At 43.7% G+C, this 21569-nt stretch overlaps 1 protein-coding gene and 1 long non-coding RNA gene across 8 annotated transcripts; one reads left to right on the top strand and one right to left on the bottom strand.

Moving 5' to 3' along the window:
• Positions 1-1662: 1662 nt before the first annotated feature.
• PTPN18 (protein tyrosine phosphatase non-receptor type 18) lies at positions 1663-21290 on the top strand. Of its 7 annotated transcripts, none has more exons than XR_015149288.1 (15): positions 1663-2197; positions 4661-4769; positions 5036-5112; positions 5192-5287; positions 5400-5438; positions 16608-16676; positions 17392-17486; positions 17671-17813; positions 18221-18287; positions 18366-18443; positions 18538-18627; positions 18881-18969; positions 19644-19852; positions 20271-20345; positions 20559-21290. XR_015149288.1 is itself a non-coding variant. In XM_086362615.1 (15 exons), the coding sequence occupies exons 1-15, from the start codon at positions 2105-2107 to the stop codon at positions 20624-20626; spliced, it is 1365 nt and encodes a 454-aa protein (XP_086218741.1). In that variant the 5' UTR covers positions 1663-2104; the 3' UTR covers positions 20627-21290. The 7 variants fall into 7 exon arrangements, 6 of the variants coding, with proteins under 6 accessions (XP_086218741.1, XP_086218742.1, XP_086218744.1 ...); XM_086362615.1 differs by having other exon boundaries at positions 17392-17454; XM_086362619.1 differs by lacking the exon at positions 1663-2197 and having other exon boundaries at positions 4749-4769.
• LOC147378806 (uncharacterized) lies at positions 16375-19171 on the bottom strand. Its single transcript, XR_015149298.1, has 3 exons — positions 19039-19171; positions 18214-18425; positions 16375-16517 (listed from the first exon to the last, which is right to left on the bottom strand). It is a non-coding gene; the product is annotated as an uncharacterized LOC147378806 (long non-coding RNA).
• Positions 21291-21569: the final 279 nt, after the last annotated feature.

Genomic DNA, 21569 nt, shown 5'->3' with positions numbered 1-21569 from the left:
CGAAAGACAGAATCCCTCAAGAATAGACGAAGCGCCACAACTGGACACAGAGACAGTCAGTGGAAAGACAGCCTACTACCCAGTCAGCTATCCAGCCAGACCTTTGGCTTGACAGACTTAACTCTGCCAGTAAGAAAGACCCCAGCCTATCAGAAAGGTGCTCAGGATAGACAGATGTCCCCTAAACCAGGGGGACAGATAGACACCCCATCCTGTTGGACAAACACACCCCCAGTCCCTAGTGGAACAGAGATTCCCCCAACTACCCAGAACCCATTTGCTGCATTAGCTGCCCTGCCTCCGGGTCACCACCACAGATATGCAGGGCTCACTGAGCCTCAGTGTTGTCTCTGCACTCCAGGTCACCAGTTTCCAGTGACTACTGACAACCGATGACATTCACTGCTAGCAGGGTTCAGAAAGCCCTCTTGTGATCTGCAGTGGATATTCCCCCTTTACTCTGGTGTCCACTATCCCCAAATGATTGCTATTAGTGTCCATGATTACTCAGGGGCTCAAGCGTCTCTGTGACTCCTCCAGTGGACCTCCATATTTTCTCAAAGTTCAGTGATGCTTCTTTATCCCACCACCCTGAGTCCAACAACTGAATCTTGAGACCATCCAAGAAATCTCAGTGATTACACTGACATTCACTATCCAGCCCTGGTTAGGGGTCCTCAGTGAACTTGCCTGACTGTTTTGACCCCTCAATTACTTAGTAAACACTCTAAGTCCCAATGGTTCCCTGGTTACTTTCAGTCTGTCACTGACCTCCCAGTAACTGCCACTGAGATCTAGTGCCAGTCTCCGTGAACATCCAAGGAACTCTCACTGGCCTGCAGTGAACTCACTGACAATGTCAATCCTCGGTGGTCACTACTGACCTCCATCCCTACTGACCTGCTTTTTGCCTTCTCAGTCACTTAAACTGGGATTGGCAACCTACAGCCTGCAGCCCACCAAAGAAAAAAAACTGACACATGAAATTAAAATTTAAAGTCCACAAATAAAGTTTGGAATACAGCCATGCTCATCCCTTTACATATGGCCTACTGGTTGCTTTCACCCTGCCTGTCAAAGTTGAGTGGCTGGGACAAGAACCAGAGACCTGAGTCCTTTAAGAAAGTTTGCCTGTCTGTGACAACATTCTGATAACTCCCTAATGAATTAGGTTCACACTCCTTACCTCCAAAGTGAAGGATGGGCTAGCCCATCTACACTGACTGGCCCTCGGCAGGGGCCCCTGGCTCCTCCCTACTCTCTGCAGCCTTCCCCTTGGTGGCCCTAGAGCAACAACTGTCCTCTGGCCTTCTCATTTTCTGAAGAGGACAATATGAGAATGAAAAAATTCCTTAAAAGCGTTGAGAACATTTAGACCCCTGGAACCCACTCCCAAAACCTCAATTCTCAGTTTCCTGGAAGTTTATACGGCTTGAGATTCTCAAATTAGGATGATCCTGGCTCCCTCAGCTCCTCCTGGCCCGACCCACCCAGAAAAAGAAGTAACCTCAAGAAATTCTGTCTTTCTCACAGCTCAGGTGCCCGGGGGTCATTTCCCCCCGCGGTAACCTCTCCCAACCTCCCTTGGACTCCGCCGGAGAGCAGAGCGGGGTAAGGTCTCCACACAGGGTTTCCCGGTCAGGAATTTCAGCTCGATCTAGGCAGCCGTCTTTACTCACAGCTGACACGCCAGCCTGGTTGGGATCCGGACACAGCCCAGAAGACCGGGCCCTGGAAGCCGGGCGAGGGCGTGCAGCCATCCGCCATGCCAGGGCGTGGACCCCGGGCCCAAGCTAGAGGCGGTGTCCAGAGGACCACAGGGACTCAGCCAGCCCTCGCGGAGACAAAAAAATTGAAGCGCCGGCGCAGTTTTCTAGCCCCAGGCACAGCCAGGGGGACCTAGCGCCCTCAGTCAAGGAGCCTGTGGGCGGGGCTGGGGCGGGCTCTGAGTGTCATTGGCCGAGGGGCGCGCCCTGTCTGCCGCTGCGCACCCCCATTGGCCGGCGAGATCTGAGGTGGGGCCTCGGCTGCCTTCAGCGGAGTCTACCCCAATGGAGAGCGCGGAGCGCCACAGGTGGACTGCACCTCACTCCTAGTCGGCGCAATGAGCCGCAGTTTGGATGCGGCGCGGAGCTTCTTGGAGCAGCTGGAGGCACTGGGCGGCAGGCATGGGGTGGTCTTCGCCGGCGAGTTCAGTGTGAGTGGGCGAGTGTGGACTGCCGAGCTCCTGCTCCTCGCCCTGGATAGTCCGGACCTCCGTCTGTTCTTCTGTGCACCCTGCTGCACTTTGCTTCTCTCTCGGCGTCCAGGGTCGTCTTCTCACTTCAAGATCTGTTTTTCTCTCCCCAGCACCTCTCTCTGTCGCACTCTCTCCCTGCCTGTCTTCACCCTCTGCCTGCAGATACCCAGAGGGCGAAGTCCACGGCCGGCCCAGGCGGGGCCGCACACGCCCTCGGGTCCCTGCGCCCTAGCTGCGCTCCCTGTATCATCGGGTTGCTGAGCGGAGAAGGCGGGCGCTTGCGCGATGCCCGGCCTCTCCAGGCGACCCGGTGGTCACTGTCCCTACTGTGGTCCTAGGGAGGAAGGGGCTGGGAAAAGAGGAACCAAGAGGCCCCGCTGCGGTGAGGATATGGTCGCCAGTTCTTACAGACGATGTGGCCTGAGGCGCTTTATCCGGTCTCTCTGGCCTCTGTTTCTCCTAGGGTGAAATGTAACGAAACTGACCTGAGGATTAAAATAGCCACTGTGGGTAAAGCGAGCTTAGCACATCTTGAGCGCTTACTTTATAGGTGCTTTTGTCACTAGTTATAAATAATCCTAAACTTTACAGTGGGGTAGTGCAAGCCATATGTAAGGAGTGCTAATGCAGCAGCGTCGTAGGCATCGCACTGTACAAGTACTGAGATATTTTAAATATAATAGCATAGAAACGTGTTAGAATCATATATGGTGACATCTTAAATTTAGAAATGTCTGATAAATATATGTAATAAATGACTATATAATCATTAAGTACAATAGAAATAGAGAACAGATTTATGAAATAATTGTATTAATAAATATGAAATATATAGTGTATATGTATAAATATGGTCATAAACTATAATTTACACATTAATTTCATAGAACAGTAGAATAAACATAATTATAAAATGAGCAGTTATTCAAGTTTCTAAGAAACAATGTAATAGATAAAAGTATAAATCTGTTTATACAAATATAAAATAAATATTTATATAAGAAATGTGTAATAAATGCAGAATATATAATTTATTCAATATGAAAATGTGCATAATAAATGTAAAAATATAATTCCCAGGTAGTACATGACATCATGTCCATCCAGGTCTGGGTCCAGTCTGGGACAGTGAGCAGTGCTGAGGATACCTATGCAGAAGCTGGGTGGTGAGCAGTGCCAGTTGCTGGAAGCCAGCCTCCTGAAATCTCCTGCACTCACAGGAGTCTTCCAAGGCCTCTCTGGGCGTTGGTTTCCTCATCTACATAGTAGAAATATCCAGGAGAAGGAAATGGCAACCCACTCCAGTGTTCTTGCCTGGAGAATCCCAGGGATGGGGGAGCCTGGTGGGCTGCCGTCCATGGGGTCGCACAGAGTCGGACACGACTGAAGCGACTTAGCAGCAGCAGCAGTCTCAATCTGTCTCTATCTCTAAGTAACTTTTAGAGGTAATCCATTTAGAATTACTTAGGCTAATCCACCTGGCTTGGTCGCAGTTTTACATCCTTAAAAATAAGGAGAGAGGCCAGGTATTCTCTGATATCCCCTACAGCTTTGAGATTTTTATAATCTCTCCAAATAGATTGTAAAATGCTTTGTTATGTGATGACTTCTTTTTTAATCTACTACTTTATGTATTGTTATGTTCACAAGAGCTCTTGAATAAATGAGTCTCTGCAAAAAAAAAAAAAAAAAAAAAAATATATATATATATATATATATATATCCATAGTGGTACCCACTGCAGAAATGTGTCCATGAAAACTTAAATGACCTACCTGATGGGTGTAAGAATGCTTAGAATGGTGGCTTGCACTCATGGTGGCTTGGTAGGTGTTATTTATTATTGTCATGATTATGAATACCTGGTGATGATGGCAATTCTATTCACTGATCATAATAATCTAACAGTATTAAAGCACCTAATAGTACATTTAATTCATATACATTGTATATTATCCTCTTGTGTATCATGTTTGTTATATTAAGTACATAATATATTACAATTATTGTTCACGATAAGATGTAAATACACACTGAGGGTGCGAGGACAGATGCTTAGAGGTCTGAGTTCAACACTCACTCACCCACTTCCTGGGTGGCACTTTCAGAAAGTCATTGACACATGTGGTGCCTCAGCTTTCTTACCTGCACAACGGGGAGTCAATAATACCCACTTCAGTGGCACCTTGCAGATAGTTCAATGCCCTTACACAGGGCTTAGCGTAGAGAGGGCACTCTGAATGGCTACTGTTATTGAATCAATATAATTAGTAGGCTTTACAGTATCTGGACGCAACACTCATCTTTCATAGGCCACGTGCCGCATATCCCTGTGAGAGCCTCAGTGTCCCAGGCGTCTGATCTGGCTCTTCTCTTACTCTCTCTTCCCACCCCCGGGTCTTCCTTTGGTCTTCCCACCAGGACATCCGGGCCCGCTCAGCCGCCTGGAAGACGGAAAGTGTGCGCTCAACGGAGGCTGGCAGTCGCCCCGAGAACGTGAGGAAGAACCGTTACAAGGATGTGCTGCCTTGTAAGTCGGGGGTGGGGGTGGGGCCTCCGGAGGAGTCGGTGCCCCGACCCTGTGGGATCCAGGTGCTAGCCAGGGTCCATGTGTCCTACTGGGATCCCAGAACTCTCCCTCCTAGAGCCTTGCTGTGGCTGCATTTCTCCCCAGCATCCCACCAGTGCACCTCGATGGGATCCCCCTAGGTGTGCCATCCCCTGCTGGCTTTCATCTGGGAGGCCATCAGGGCTGTCACCCACAAACTCCATGTTTCTCGCTTCTCCTGCTGGCAGACGATCAGACACGAGTGATCCTTTCCCTGCTCCAGGAAGAGGGACATGGCGACTACATCAATGGCAACTTCATCAGGGTCAGGCTGGGAGTCAGGAAAGGGGCAGAGGTGGTGGGGGTGACAGCGGAACCTCGATAGTGAACTTAGCCTTTACCAGGGTACAGATGGAAGCCAGGCCTACATTGCCACGCAAGGACCCCTGCCTCACACCTTGCTAGACTTCTGGCGCCTCATCTGGGAATTTGGGGTCAAGGTCAGCTTTGGGGTCAAGGTCAGGGGGAAGTGTGGGCAGTATTCTGGGTCCTCCCTTGGCGCTGATAACTGCACCCCCTAAATTGATTCTCCTCCCTTACCCCGATATCTAGGTCATCTTGATGGCCTGTCAGGAGATGGAGAATGGACGGGTAGGTGTGCTCAGCCTCTCGAATGCATGTCCTTATGCAGGAGACAGGAGAAACTCACTAGCTCTCCCCTGATCCCATGACTCAAGGGACCAGTTCTTGGAGTGACCCCCACTGTAGCTCTGCCAAGCCCACTGTTACTGGCTTTAATTTTTTTTATGATCTTTTTCCTTTTATTCGTGGGGCTCATCCTTCCAATGTTGGCAACCCTCTCCTGCTGGTCTTCCTGCCCGATAGACCATAAGGCCCTATAACTGTGGCTTCCCCAGTACAACTCTGATGTCTTTCCCCATCTTTCTCCCACTTATTCACTATGCTCCAACCACTGGGGCCTTTGTTCTGCCTCAGATCCTATGCTTTGTCTGTTCCCTCTGCCTGGGACATTTTTCCCCTTGGGCTGCTGCATCACCACCTTCAGGTCTTGGGTCAAATGCTCCTTCCTCAATGAGATCTTCCTGGACCTCACCCCACTTGAAACTCCCACTTGCCTTCCCTGGTCCTACTTTCATTTTTCTTCATAGTTCTTACCAACTTCTGAATGAAATATAAGATAATCTACAAATGCATTATGTATATTATTCATTCTGTCTCCCTGAGTAGAAGCAAAGTTCCAGGGAAGCAGGGATCTTTGTTTTTCCCATAAGCATAAATTAGTTACTCAATAAATGTATATCAGCACTGAAGGCACATGGTTTCTGCATCCTGGCTGGCTGGGATAGCTGGCTGATCATGGAGTCTAGGCAGTCTGTAGTGATGTACATTTTTCATCCCTAATTTTGATAGTTGTGATACCTTCTCTCCTGGCTATTTGGTCTGGTGAGAATAAAGAATCAAACTTTTAACTGTTGTACTAAATCTGTCCTGCTGCCTGTTTTTGTAAATAAAAATGTATTAGAACATAGTCATGCTCATTGATTTACATAGTGTATACATGCCACAATTGTTAAGTTCAGTAGTTGGAAGTTAAGTAGACTGTATAGCTCACAAAGTCTAAAAGATTTATTATCTGGCCATTTATAGGAAGTTAGCCAATCTCTGGGCTAGAGGATTATTAGTTTTATTTTTTCAAAGAAGATGCTTTGAATTTTATTCATTTTCTCTATTTTTAAATTTTTACTTCATTAATTTCTTTTATCTTTATCATTTCCTTTCTTCTGGTTTAGGTTTAACTTGCTTTTTTCTAGTTCTTTAAGCTTAGATAATAGATTTGTGATTTTTATCATGTGTAAGTAATGTCATTCATTTTTCTCCACACACTGCTCTAGCTACATTTCATAAACTATGTTGTCTTTTTTTTCCAGTTAATTCAACATGTGTTCTAGTTGCCCTTGTGATTTCTTCTTTGACATGGTATTTGACCATGGCTGTGCTTAATTTCCAAATATTGGGGACTTTTCCATATATCTTCCTGTTATTAAATTTCAGTTCCATTGTGGTCAAAGAACAATTTTATATTATTCCAGATGTATTGAAACTTGTTTTGTGGTCATGAATACGATTTATCTTGGTAAATGTTTTGTGTGCACTTGAAAAGAGTGTGTATTCAGCTTGGTTGAGTATTCTATAAATATCAGGTCAAATTGATTGTGTCTTTTTGAAAGATACTTTAATCTTTTATATCTTTATTGTATATTATATATCTTTACTGATTTCTTTTCTCTAAATGTTCTGTCAGTTCCCAACAGGAATGCTGAAACCTTCAACTGTTTTATAACTATCAATTAGTACAAGCTTGTCAATAGTATTACTCAAATTGTATCATTCATATTGTTTTGTCTCAGTTCAGTACAGTCACTCAGTCATGTCCAACTCTTTGCAACCGCATGAACTGCAGCACGCCAGGCCTCCCTGTCCATCACCAACTCCCGGAGTTTACCCAAACTCATGTCCATTGAGTCGGTGATGCCATCCAACCATCTCATCCTCTGTTGTTCCCTTCTCTTCCTGCATTCCATCTTTCCCAACATCAGGGTCTTTTCAAATGAGTCATCTCTTCACATCAGGTGGCCAAAGTATTAGAGTTTCAGCTTCAACATCAGTCCTTCCAATGGACATTCAGGACTGATTCTCTTTAGGATGGAGTGGTTGGATCTCCTTGCAGTCCAAGGAACTCTCAAGAGTCTTCTCCAACACCACAGTTCAAAAGCATCAATTCTTCGGTGCTCAGCTTTCTTATAGTCCAACTCTCACATCCATACATGACTACTGGAAAAACCATAGCCTTGACTAGACGGACCTTTGTTGACAAAGTAATGTCTCTGCTTTTTAATATGCTATCCAGGTTGGTCATAACTTTCCTTCTAAGGAGTAAGCGTCTTTTAATTTCATGGCTGCAATCACCATCTGCAGTGATTTTGGAGCCCCCCAAAATAAAGTCAGCCACTGTTTCCACTGTTTCCCCATCTATTTCCCATGAAGTATTGGGACCAGATGCCATGATCTTCGTTTTCTCAATGTTGAGGTTTAAGCCAACTTTTTCACTCTTCTCTTTCACGTTCATCAAGAGGCTCTTTAGTTCTTTTTCACTTTGTGCCATAAAGGTGGTGTCATCTGCATATCTGAGGTTATTGACATTTCTCCCGGCAATCTTGATTCCAGCTTGGGCTTCATCCAGCCAAGCGTTTCTCATGATGTACTCTGAATATAAGTTAAATAAGCAGGATGACAATCTACAGCCTTGACATACACTTTTTCCTATTTGGAACCAGTCTGTTGTTCCATATCCAGTTCTAACTGTTGCTTCCTGACCTGCATACAGGTTTCTCAAGAGGCAGGTCAGGTGGTCTGGTATTCCCATCTCTTTCAGAATTTTCTCAGTTTATTGTGAAACACAGTCAAAGACTTGGCATAGTCAATAAAGCAGAAATAGATGTTTTTTTTGTCTACTTGTCCCATTATTTGCTGAAAGAGTATTGAGATTTCTAACTGTAATTTTTCATTTATCTATTTTTTCTTTCAGTTCTGTCAGTTTTGGCTTAAGTTACTTTAAAACTATAATTGAGTGCTTATACAGTCAGGATTATGTCTCCTGATGAATCAAGCCTGTTTTCAATATGTAATGTCTCTTTTATGACCCTTTCTCTGAAGTGTACTTTGGTATTAACATAGCCATTTAAACTTCCTTAGATTAGAGTGTGCGTGATTATCTTTCTTATTCTTTTACTTTTTAAAATCTGTGTTCAATTTCATTTTATTTTTTTCCATACCGTGAGGCTTGAGGGGTCTTAGTTCTCTAACCAGGGATTGAACCTGTGCCCCCTGCAATGAAACATGGAGTCCTAACCCTTGGACCATCAGGGAATTCCTCATTTTTATTTTTAAATTGTTTCTTATAGCTGTCATATTGTGGACACTTACTTTTTAAATCCAATCTGACAATCTCTGCCTTTAATTGGCATAGTATCTAATGTGTTGGGCTTCCCTGGTGGCTCAGACGGTTAAGAATCTGTCTGTAATGCAGGAGACCTGGGTTTGATCCGTGAATGGGGAAGATCCCTTGGAAAAAGGGAATGGCTACCCACTCTAGTATTCTTGCCTGGAGAATCCCATGGACAGAGGAGCCTGGCAGGCTACAGTCCGTGGGGTCGCAAAGAGTCGGACATGACTGAGCGGCTAACAGTGTGTTGGGGGATCCCCTGGTGGCTCACCAGTAAAGAATACACCTGCAATGCAGGAGTTTGATCCCTGGGTTGGGTAGGTCCCTGGAGAAGGAAATGGTAACCCTCTCCATTATTCTTGCCTGGAAAATCTCATGGACAGAGGAGCCTGACAGGTTACAGTCTATGGGGCCTCAAGAGTTGGACAAGACTTAGTGACTAAACCACCACCACCTTTAATATGTCAGTGATGAGTATAAATCTATGATTTTGCTATTTGTTTTCTATTTGTTCCATCTGTTCTTGTTCCTTTTTTCTTTTCTGTCTTGTTTACTTAGAATTTTTATGACTCCATTTCATAGTCATTATTACCTTATTAGTTTTACCTCTGTATTATGTGCTTGTGTGTTTAGTGAAATATGTACTTATTACAGTCTGTGTTCAAATATTATTATTATACCATTTCAGGTAAAATGTGAGAACTTTACAACAGCATATTTCAATTTTTTCTTTCTATGCTTCAGCCTATTGTTGCCACAGGTTTAGTTCTAAATTTAAAATATACTACACAACATACTGCTATTATTTTCATATAGATTAAAAAAAACTTTATTGAGATATAATTCATCCATCTAAAGTGTGCAATTCAGTTGTTTTTAGTATATTCCTGAGTTATACAACCATCACCACAATAAATTTTAGAATATTTTCATCACCCCATAAAGAAACCCTATATCCATTAGCAGTCATACTCCATTTCCTACCAAACTCCATCCTAAGCAACTACTAATCTATCTGCACTATTAGATTTGCCCACTCTGGACTTTTCATATAACTGCAATCATATGACACATTATCTTTGGTGGGTGGCTTCAAACACTGGGTAGTGTTTTTAAGATTCATGCATAGTGTAGCATGTGTTGACTGAGCCACCAGGGAAGCCCATGTCAATACTTCAGTCCTTCTTGTTGCTGGATAACATTCCGTTTTATATTTCCATGGCTCAGTTGGTAAAGGATCCACCTGCAAAGGGTCTGATCTCTGGGTTGGGAAGATCCCCTAGAAGAGGGCATGGAAACCCACTCCAGTATTCTTGCCTGGAGACTCTGCATGGACAGAAGATCTGCCAGGCTGCAGTCCACGGGGCTGCAAAGAGTTGGACATGACTGAGTGACTAAGCACACATAGCACAATCACTTTATAAAATTTGAGCTATTTCCATTTTTTGGTGATTGTGTCTTTCTTTTTTCAGTTGGGGTAAAATATACATAACATAAATTTTGCCATTTTAATGATTTCAAATGTACAATTTAGAAACATTAAGTACATTCACAATGTTTCAAACCATTATCAATATTCAGTTCCAAAACTTGTTCATCATCCAAAACAGAAACTCTATCCATTTAATAACTACTTCCCCTTTACTCTTCCTGTAGCTCTTGGTAGCCTTTATTTTACTTTCTGGCTTTATTAATTTGCCTATTCTAGGTACCTCATATCAGTGGAATCATATACCTGTCCTTTTGTGTCTGACTTATTTCATTTATCATGTTTTCAAGGCTCATCCATGTTGCAGAGTGTATCAAAATTTCATTCTCTTTAAGGCTGAATAACATTTTGTTTTATATTTGTATCACATTTTGTTTATCCATTGATTTGTTGATGGACATTTGGGTTGTTTCTAACTTTTGGTTATTGTGATAATGCTGCTATAAATATTAATATATAAGTATCTGTTTTGAGTCCTTGTTTTCAATTTTTTTGGGTAGTAGTATTAATTACTGGATCATGTGGCAATGCTGTGTTTAATGTTTTTGTTTTGTTTTCCACAGTGGCTGCACCACTTTATATTCTCACCAACAATGCACAGGGTTTCATTAACACTCACCAAGATATATGTTACTTTTTGTTTTTGTTTTTAGCCATCCTAATGGGTGGGAAGTGGTGTCTCATGGTTGTGGTTTGCATTTGCCTAATGATGTGGATTTACCAAATATCTTTTCATGTGCTTATTTTTCCATTTGTATGTCTTCTTTGGACAAGTATTTGTTTAGGTTCATTACCATTTTTTAATTGGATTATTTGTCTTTTTATTATTGGAGAATTCTTCTGAATACAAGTCCCTTATCAGTATATGATTTACAAATATTTGTCTCATTGTGTGAGTGTCTTTTCATTTTCTTTACAGTGTCCTTTGAAGCACAAACCTTTGATAAGTTTGAAGACTTCCCATCTATTGTTTTGATGTACTTTTGGTGCTGTTTCTAACAAGTCATTGTCTAACCAGAGGTCAAAAAGATTTACTCCTATGTTTTCTTCTAAGTGTTTTATGCTTAGGTCTCGGACTCATTTTCAGTTAATTTTTGTATATGGTGTAAGATAGGGGATCCAAATTCATTGTTTATAGATATCCAGTTGTTCCAGTACTACTTGTTAAAAAGACTGCTCTTGCAGTCTTTTCCTTTGTTGAAAATCAGTTGACCAACCGTACATGTAAAGGTTTATTTCTGGACTGTCAATTCTATCCCATTGATTGTAGTACTATGCCAGTACTACGACATATTGTAGATCTGTAGTTAAGTGTTGAAATCAAGAAGTGTGAGTCTTTCAAATTTGTTTTATTTTCAAGATTGTTTTGTCTATTCTTGGTCACTTGCTGTGCAGAAAAGAGTTAACATAGCAAGCCTAAGTGCTTATGCTTAGAAAGGCCTTCCTGCAAGGTTGGCTCTTAACTGGAAATTCGATTTCCAATAAGAGTGGCCCACTTTGCCTAAAGTATTTATATAAGCCATGTGTCTAAGTGACAGTAGGTTTATATGACACCTGCTTTCCTTCTGGAGTCTGAAGTTTTGGCCCACTCTAGTCAGAGGTGCCTACATACCACAGAGTCCCCCAGTAAAAACCTTGGGCACTGAATTCCTAAGGAGCTTCCCTGTGGACATTTCACACGTGTGGCCACAACTCACAGCTGGAGGAGTTAAGCGCATCCTAAGTGACTCTACTGGGTGAAGACCCTTGGAAGCTGGCACCTTGTTTTCTGCAGACTTCACCCTGTGCACCTTTTCCCTTTGCCAATTTATTCTGTATCCTTTCATTGTGATAAATTGTAGCCATAAATACAACTCTGCACAGAGTCCTGTGAGTCCTCCTACTGAATCATCAAACCTGAGGGCAGCCTTGGGTATCCACAACACATTTATTAATGTTAACATATTAATTTTAAGATCAGCTTGCCAATATCGTCAAAAAGCCTAGAATTTTGATAAGGATTGCACTGAATCTATCAATTCAGGGTAGATATTGCAAACAACAGTTTTCTTTACATGAAAATACAATTGATTTTTCTGTATTGATTTTGTATTCTGAACCTTGCTGAATTCACTTTTGAGCTCTAATATAGTGTGTGTGTGTATTCTTCAGGTTTTTTTTATATATGATTTCTATAGAGCTTTCCCAGTGGCTAGAATCTGCCTGCAATGTAGAAGACCCAGGTTCGATTCCTGGGTCAGAAAGATCCCCTGGAGAAGGGAATGGCTACCTGCTCCAGTATTCTTGTCTGGAAAAATCTGTGGACAGAGGAGTCTGGAGGGCTACGTTCGATGGGGTCACAAAGAGTCGGACGTGACTGAGCGATTAACACTTTATCTAATATCACTTTTATATATAACATCATGCTGTCTGCAATTTGAGATAGTTTTGTCTCTTCCAATCTGGGTAACTTCCCTTTCTTTCTTCTACCTTCCCATCTTTTTTCTTTCCTGTCCTTTTCTTTCTTCCTCCCTCCCACCTCCTCTCCTTTCTTTGCTTCATTTCTTTTTTCCTAACTGCACTGGTTACAACTTCCAATACAAAATTGTTCAGAAGTAAAAAAAAAATCAATCAATCAATCAAATTACAGTAAAAAAAAAAAAAAGCAGAAAGTGCAAACATCTTTGTCTTGTTCTTGATCTTAAGCACAAACTATTCAGTCTTTCAACATTAAGTGTTAAGTTACCTGTAGGGTTTTTTTAAAATACTTATTGTAGGTTTTGCTTTTTAATTTTAAATGAGGAATTTCTTTTCTATGTCTAGTGCCTTTCATGTTTTTATTATATATGAAAAGGTACTGGATTTTGTTCATTTTTCTGCATCTATTGAGATGATCATGTGTTTCTGTTTTACTTTCTGTTATTATGGTATATGACATTGATTGACTTTCATATCTTGAACCAATCTTGTATGCTGTGTATAATCTTTTGTTAACGATTCTTCTGTCTTTATTCTTGAGATGTTGAATAGTTTTCTTGTGATATCTGTCTGGTTTTGATACCAGAGTAATACTGATCTCATAAAACATTCCTTCTTCACATTTCTGGAAAAATTTGTGAAGGATTGCTATTCCTTCATTTTGGGTACAATTCACTAGATTATCTTTTAAAGATGTTAAAAATGAGAATACATATTTACCTTTTTCTTTATTTTTCATCCCTTTATGTAGGTCATTATCCCACCTGATACATGTTTCTTTTGTATAGAAAGCTTACTTTTTTTTTTTTTTTGTTAAAGAAGAAATCAGAATTTTATTTATTTGGGCCTCACCATGCAGCATGTGGGATATTAGTTCCCAACCAGGGATCAAACCCATACTCCCTTGAGTGGAAGTGCAGAGTCTTAACCACTGGACCACTAGGGAAGTTCCTGAAAAGTTACTTTAATATTTCTCATAGTGCAGCTTTGCTTATGATAGAGTCTTTCAGCTTTTGTCTGCATTTTTAATTTTAGCCTTTTTAGGGCATAACACCATTGACCTCTGGCTTGCAAGCTTCTGACAAAATTCTGCTGTCACTCTTATTTCTCAAATTTAATGTCTTTTTGTGTATGATGGTTTTAAGATTTTTTTTCTTTATTATGATTTTTTAGCAATTTGATCATGATTAACTTGGTGTTAATAATCCTTGGATTATTCTCTTTATGGTTCATTGACCTTTCTGGGTTTGTGGGTTCATAGTTTCATGAAATTTGGAAGAATTTCCAGCTATTATTTCTTCAAAAATAGTTTCCATTTTCCCCTCTCCTCTCCTTCTGAACTCCAGGTACACATACATTAGGCCACTTGATATATTTCCACAGATATCTGATTCTGTTAGTTTTTTTCCTCCACTTTTTCTCTCTCTTTTTCACTTTTAATAGTTTCTATTGCTATGCCTTTGCGTTCACTGATCTTCTGGTATCTAATCTGCTATTAAAAAAAAATTATTTATTTGGCTATGCCAGATCTTACCTGGGGTACTCAGGATCTTCAGGTGGGTCTAGTACCCTGATCCAGGCCCCCTGTGTTGGGAGATAGAGTTTTAGTCACTGGACCACCAGGGAAGCCCTAATCACAGACAGTGATTCACTGTCTAATCACAGACAGTGAATTTTTTTTTCATATTCTTTTCCATTATGGTTTATCACAGGATACTGAATATAGTTCCCTGTGCTATATAGTAGGACCTTGTTTATCCATTCTATATATAATAGTTTACGTTTGCTAATCCCACATTCCCGATTGTTCCCTCCACACCCTCTTTTCCCCCAGTAACTACAAGTCTGTTCTCTGTGTTCGTGAGTCTGTTTCTCTTTTCTAGATAAGTTCATTTGTGTCAGATTTTAGATTTCACATATAAGTGATACCATATGGTATTTGTCTTTTCTTTCTGACTTACTTACTATGATAATCTCTATCATACTGAAATGGCATTATTTCATTCTTTTTTTATGGATGAATATATTGCGTGTGTGTGTATATATACGTACATCTCCTTTACCCATTCATCTGTCAATTGACGTTTAGGTTGTTTCCATGTCTTGGCTATTGTGAGTACTACTGCTATGAACACAGTGTGCATGTATCTTTTCAGATAATAGTTTAGTCCAAATATATGCCCAGAAGTAGGATTTCTGGATCATATAGCAACTCTTTTTAGTTTTTAAAGAACCCCCATACTGTTTTCCATAGTGGCTGCACCAATTTACATTCCCACCAGCAATGTATGGGGGTTCTCTTTTCTCCACACCCTCATCAGCATTTGTTATTTGTAGACTTTTTACTGATGGCCATTCTGACTAGTGTGAGGTGGTACCTCATTGCAATTTTAATTTGTATTTCTCTAATAATTACCAATGTTGAACATCATTTCATGTACCTTAGATAGGAATTTTTTATTCCATATATTTTATTTTTCCTTTCTAGAAGTTCCATTTAGGTCTTTTTTATATCTTTTTTTTTTTTTTCATCACATTCATGTTTTTCCTTTTCATCTTTGAACATATTTATAAAAGCTGTCTTAAAGTCTTTGTCTGCTTTTTTCCTCATCTGTATTGGGTCTTTTTCTATTGACTGACTTATCTCCTGGGTGTAGGTCATATTTTTTGCTTCTTTGTATGTCTAGTAAATTTTTATTGGATGCTTAATATTTTAAATATTACACTTGCTAAGTTGCTTGGGTCATGTCTGACTCTTTTTGATCCTATGGACTGTAGCCTGCCAGGCTCCTCTGTCCATGGGGATTCTCCAGGCAATACTGGAGTGGGTTGCCATTTCGTCCTCCAGGGGATCTTCCCAGGGATCAAACCCGCATCTCTTATGTATCCTGCATTGCCAGGTGGGTTATTTACCATTAGTGCCACATGGGAAGCCCAAATTTTACACAAGTATTGATAAATTTTAGATCTTGTTATTTTCCTTTAAAAAGGAACTTTTTAAAAAAAGTGTTGGAACTTTTTTGGGAAGGCAGTTTTTTTTGGATATTTGATCATTTTAAGGTTTATTTTTAAGCTTTTTAAGGGTACATCTAAAGAAGCCTTTATTCTAGAACTAAGTTCATTCTACTTACTAATGTGTGGTGTCTTGTTCCTTACTGAATGCCCTTTTTAATCAATCAGGTCTCCACTCTGGCTGGAGGAAATGTAAATTATTTCTGTTCCATTGTGAGCTCTAGGAAATGTTCATCTTATAGTTCTGTAGCTATTACGCTTTCATGGGAAGTTATTCTTTCCTAGCTTCATGGGGTTTCGTGTCATATGTGCCCAGATAATTATCAGCTAAAGACTCAAGGGGACCCCATGCAGACTTCTGGTGTTCTTTGCTTTTGTTTGCATAGTACTGTTCTTTCAAGAACTCTGTCTTGGTCTCCCTGAGCCAAGATTTCTGGTTTCTCAACTAGTGGGATCATCAGACCCTTCATGGTCTGCAGCCTGGTTACTGCCTCTAGGCAGTAACCTTGGGAACTCATAGGGTTTCACTCATGTGTTTCCCTTTGTTCAGTGATCACAGTCTTGCAAATGCATGTGGACCAGTGTCTGAAAACAGCAGCTCATACTTTTCCAGGTTTGTAGTTGCTTACAGTAGGAGAGTATTCTGGACTGTCTTCCTCCTGCACAGTCAGAAGCTCACATCTCCACTGAGTCTGTGTTTAATCTGATGAGATGCTGCTGTTCTCTGTGCTTCCACGAGCAAGCTGGGCTGTTCCAAGGGGTGGTACACATGTTAAAATGAACTCTGAGGCAGACTCCCCCTCTTCAGTCCCTGCCTGTTTCCCCTTGTCTTTTGCAGAAAAAGTGTGAGCGTTATTGGGCCCTACAACAGGAACCACTGCAGATTGGGCCTTTCTGCATCACTCTGGTGAGTTGGGGCAGAGGTGGGAACAGCACTTTATGAAGTCTTGGATTTTGTCTTTCACAGAAGATTCTGAGTGGAAAGCTTTTGGGCTGGGCTTGAAAGAATGAACAATTTCCCCACAGTCCCCCTCACACTGCAGGGAGCTCTCTGGTATTAGCATGCAAATAGTCAGAACTCATTATACACTGATTTTGCATTTTAACTACTATCATGGTTATCTCTGTAAATATAAATGTACCTGATTAGGTTCTTAAAATTCTTATTTCCCTTACCATTTCAGAAGAACTCAGAAAAACCTCTCATAGGTTATAAAAACAATTGGTACTGATAAATACAAGCAAACTAACAAAAGACATTTCTTTCTTTCACTGTAAATGAGCTTGTTGGAACTAGCTCATAGTTTCTCTTTCTCCCTTATGTAAAATGTTTCCTTCACAGAAGTCATGGGGGATATTTGGACTAAATGAATTTTTAGAAATAGGTGTTTCTTTTTTTTTTGGTGGGGGGAGGACTCTGTTGCACGACTTACAGGATCTCAGTTCCCTGACCAGGCACTGAACCAGGCCATGGCAGAAAAAGCCCAGAATCCTAACCGCTAGGCCACCAGTGAACTACTTTTTTAAAATTTTTAATCAGAAATGCTGTTTCCTGAAAATGTATCTTTTGGCACCTGTGATCTTTTTTCTCTGCCCTATTCCCACATGCCCCATATCCACAGACAAGGGAGATGTGGCTGAATCCAGACATCAAACTCAGGATTCTGCAGGTCACCTTCCAGAAGGTACTGAAAGGGGAGAAGGAGACTTCCACATGGTGAGAGCTTCCTGTCTCTGCTTTCTTATCTGTAAAATGGGCATTAACAATAGTACCCTTCTGTTTAGTTATTATCTGTTTCATTTAAATGGAAGATGCGGAGAATAGGGCTGACATGAAATATTGCTCAATATATGGTTTTCTTTCTCTTTTTATTCTTTGCCTCTCATTTTCCATGTTTCAGGAATCCCGGTCAGTGTCCCAGCTGCAGTATATGTCCTGGCCAGACAGAGGGGTCCCCAGCAATCCTGACAATGTGCTCGCCATGGTTGAGGAAGCTCGGCACCTCCAGGGATCTGGTCCCAACCCCCTCTGTGTCCACTGCAGGTTTAATAAATGGGCTTTATGGGGATCTGGTGAGACAGAGGGGATGGTAGTTGGGGAGGGAGGCAGGGAAGAATAGTGCAGGACTTGGAGCCAGTCTTGCAGTTTCTCGAATGCCTACTTTAAGAAACCTGAGGCCACACTCGCTAAAGTTGCAACTGAAATTGTCAGTATTTATTGAGCACAGACTGTCTGCTGGGGAATAAGTACACAGCTGATGCTAAACAAATATCAGCAGTTAAAAAGTTTTTCCTTTCAAATTATAACCTGGGATACTGGGAACCAAAAAGTGCTGCAGGGGCCCCTCCATTAATTAAGCCCTTCACCCCCCGCCCCCCACCCCAAATATCCCCTTTAAAATGGGTTGCAGGAAGGCCCTGGTCGAGCTCATTCTGATTCTTACTTGTCAGTGCTGGCTGCGGGCGAACAGGTGTCCTGTGCACTGTGGATTATGTGAGACAGTTGCTTCTGACCCAGGTATGAAGAGGGCATGCGCGTGAAGTGTGCGTCCTGTGCCCACGAGGTCTTTCTCATGTGCCCGTCTCTCTGCCCTAGATGATCCCACCTAACTTCAGCCTCTTCAGTGTGGTCCTCGAGATTCGGAAGCAGCGGCCTCTGGCCATACAGACAGAGGTGTGAGCAGGGTCTCCCTATTCCAAGGACACATCCCTTCTGCTCTTGTCTTCCCTTCTCAATGACCTGTCTTCCCCTCTACCCACCACCCCAGGAGCAGTACAGATTCCTGTACCACACAGTGTCTCAGATGTTTCTCTCAGCGATACAGAATGCCAGCCCTCATTACCAGAACCTCAAGGAGGTACCAAGGCCCCCTTCCAACCCTCAGAGACCAGGACCCAGAGGTCTGTGGCCACCACTATGGCAGCATCTAGCCCTTGGACTCCTTCCAGTAGCACGGACTGACTCTGATATCTACCTTTGTCATCCTCCTTGCTTCCTTATCAGAGTGTCTCCTCTTAAGCTGCCCCCACAGAGACCACAGTGATCTCCACTAGGAGTCTGGACAGTGTCCTCTGAAGCCTCATGCTCTTCCCCTCCTGTCTTTCCCCCAGAATTGTGTCCCACTCTACGATGACGCCCTCTCCCTCTGGACTTCGCAGAACCTGAATGCCATCGCCCGCCCATCCAGCGGAGTCCTTAGGTACGTAGCCCCACCCCCGGAGTCTTCCCTTTCCAGTTTCTTCTTCTTGGAGGCTAGCCCTTTCCTCACCTTTGAAACACTGGCGCCATCCTTGTCGTTCAGTTCACCAAATATCCACCAGCCCTTTCGTTGAACTGAGCTCTGGGAACCTTTCCGAAGATGATTCTTTAATACCAGAGGTGACACCGCCTCTGCCCCTACCCCTACATTCCGGTGTCAGTACTTTCCTCATTCCCCCCAAGTCATTAATTCAGCAGGTATTTCTTCATGCTGCCCAACTGTCAGGCCCCATATCTGGTGCGGCAACTTCAGCCCTTGGTCTGAGACCAGCTCTCCCATTTTGAGACCTTCCCTTCCTTCCCTTTAGATGTCACTTCCTCATTCATTTATTCAATACACAACTACACAGAAATGACCACTCCTCAATAACACCTCGCCCCATTCACCTGCCAGCTGGGCCCTTCCTTCCTTCATCCACCGAACCTGCTGGGCCCTAGGGACACAGAAACGAGACCCCCTTCTACGGAGACCAACCGCCTCCATCTCAGTGCTCTTTCACTGCGAGCCGCCTCGGGCGGGAAGGAAGCCCGTGGTTTGCTCGCTCAGCGAGCTGCCCCCTCCTCCCCCCGCCTAGGCGCTGCAGTTTCACTTCCTCCCCGCCCTCCCACCCGCAGAAGCATCTCGGTGCCCGGGCCTCCGGCCCTCTCCATGGCCGACACTTACGCGGTGGTACAGAAGCGTGCGGCCCCCGCGGGCACCGGGGCAGGCGCGGGCGCGCGGGCACGCGGCACGGAGGACACGCCACTCTACAGCCAGGTGAAGCCGCGCGCCTGGCGGCACCAGGCGCTATCGGAGGACGCGCGCGGCGCGCAGCAGGGCCGCGGTAAGTCTAGGAGGCCGGGGGGCGGGGCTGGGTTGGATCTAACCCCACCTGTTCCTCCAGATCCTCCCTGGCTAGGTTCTGGAGAGCCTGGAGGCCGCGATGACCTCCCCTCCCCCCAGCTCGAGTCTGGCCGGGGCACGCCCTGGAGGGCTGAGGTTCGGGCTTCCTGGCCATGCCTCTAGGACTTTTGCCTGTCCTCAGGTCACGCCCGGAAGCGTCTCGGGCCACGCCGTGGTCTCTGGCCCCGCCGCAGTCTCTGACCTCGTCACCTGGTCTGGGCAGAGGGCTCCGTCTTGGTTACGCCCCTGGCCGCTGGGCCCGGACCCGCAGCCCCCAGCCCGCCGTCTTGGGCAGGGAGGATGCCAGAATTTGAAGGGCCGTCTGAGTTGACCTGTTCGGGGTGGTTTTCTGCCCGCAGTTCCTGTTGACGAAAGCCTGGCTGGGCCTGGCGCCTATGAGGACGTGGCGGATAGAGCTCAGACTGGTGGGCTAGGTAAGTCAGATAACTTCGGTTGCTGGGGCCGTTTGCAATTGCGACGGGGGTGAGGCGGAGGTGGTGGCAGGGGACTCACATCCTCAGAGCCCTGTGGACGTGGCTGCAGCAAACCGGGAGGGCCTGGAGGCCTGAGAATGATTTTCCACCTGTTGCCTTCCTATCCACACCTCAGCTTCTCTTATGAGCCTTATGGTGCCCTTCCTCTTCCAGGCTTTAACCTGCGCATTGGGAGGCCTAAAGGACCCCGAGATCCGCCTGCTGAATGGACCCGGGTGTGAGCGCTGCGCCCCTGCCTGTCTGTTGCTCCACATGGGTGCCTGGACTGCTGAGGGTCATGCTCTGCTTTATGAAGTGTTGGGGATGGGGGTGCTGGGCTGAATAAAAATAAACGTTTCTTAGCGTGGAAGATGTGGGGCTCTGCCTTAGTGATTATAGCATTCAAGGCACTGAAACCATGTCCAAGTCCCTGTGTCCTTATCTTTTGAAGTAAAATGCTGACTCAAGAGTTAATGATTTGGAAATGTGAAGATGTAGAAACAAAGCATAGTTGTTGAGCTAGGGAACTGGGACTGTAATTCTACCACATAGTAGAATCACTGAACTCCCAGTTTCCTGAAAGGGATAGATAAAGATCTGACACACACTCCTAAGTTATTTTTACAGGAAGCAGACCCCCACAAGATAAAAACTGCTGACAACAAGAACATAGACCCTAGACTGGTTGAAAGCAGAGGCTGAAGATGCTGAAACTTCACCTTGATGCCAACCAATCCAAGGACTGTCCATAAGCTTGGTCCATGATCACCCCCTGCTCCTTGAACACTATAAAACTCCTCACTACCCCCTCTAGGGTGGGTCACACGGTATTCATGGCATTAGCCCACTGTGGCCCCCTTTGCCTGGCAAAACAATAAAAGCTGCTCTTTTCTATTTCACCCAAAACTGTCTCTGCATTTCTGTTTGGCACCAGTAAACAGAGGCCGAGTTTCAGCAACACCATGAGACTTGGGGAGGTAGTTGGGTGATGATGGCTGGTGAGGTTACACTGAGCATACTCAAGAATAAACTCAACCCTAAGGGTCTGGCAGGGCCCCCCATTATGAAGGGGATGATGGATAGACAGACTTCTGGAGACCACCTGAAAGACTGGTTCATTTCAGTATCTGAGACTCCCTCACTCAGACATTCAGCTTACAACACAAGTGATGGATGGACCTTCAC

This window comes from Bos grunniens, chromosome 2 (assembly GCF_055505025.1).
Source record: "Bos grunniens cultivar Pamir isolate PY7600 chromosome 2, Bosgru_T2T1.0, whole genome shotgun sequence".
NCBI classification, from domain to species: Eukaryota; Metazoa; Chordata; class Mammalia; order Artiodactyla; family Bovidae; genus Bos; species Bos grunniens.
This window is presented reverse-complemented; position numbering and strand designations above follow the sequence as displayed.

What these genes read in the sequence shown, in the direction of transcription:
- PTPN18 (XM_086362615.1), top strand. Translation starts at nt 2,105, where the DNA reads ATGAGCCGCAGTTTGGATGCGGCGCGGAGCTTCTTGGAGCAGCTGGAG. An exon ending in TCTGGGAATTTGGGGTCAAG is followed by an intron (nt 5,288 to 5,399) that starts GTCAGCTTTGGG and finishes CCCGATATCTAG; the next exon opens with GTCATCTTGATGGCCTGTCA. An exon ending in AGGAGATGGAGAATGGACGG is followed by an intron (nt 5,439 to 16,607) that starts GTAGGTGTGCTC and finishes TGTCTTTTGCAG; the next exon opens with AAAAAGTGTGAGCGTTATTG.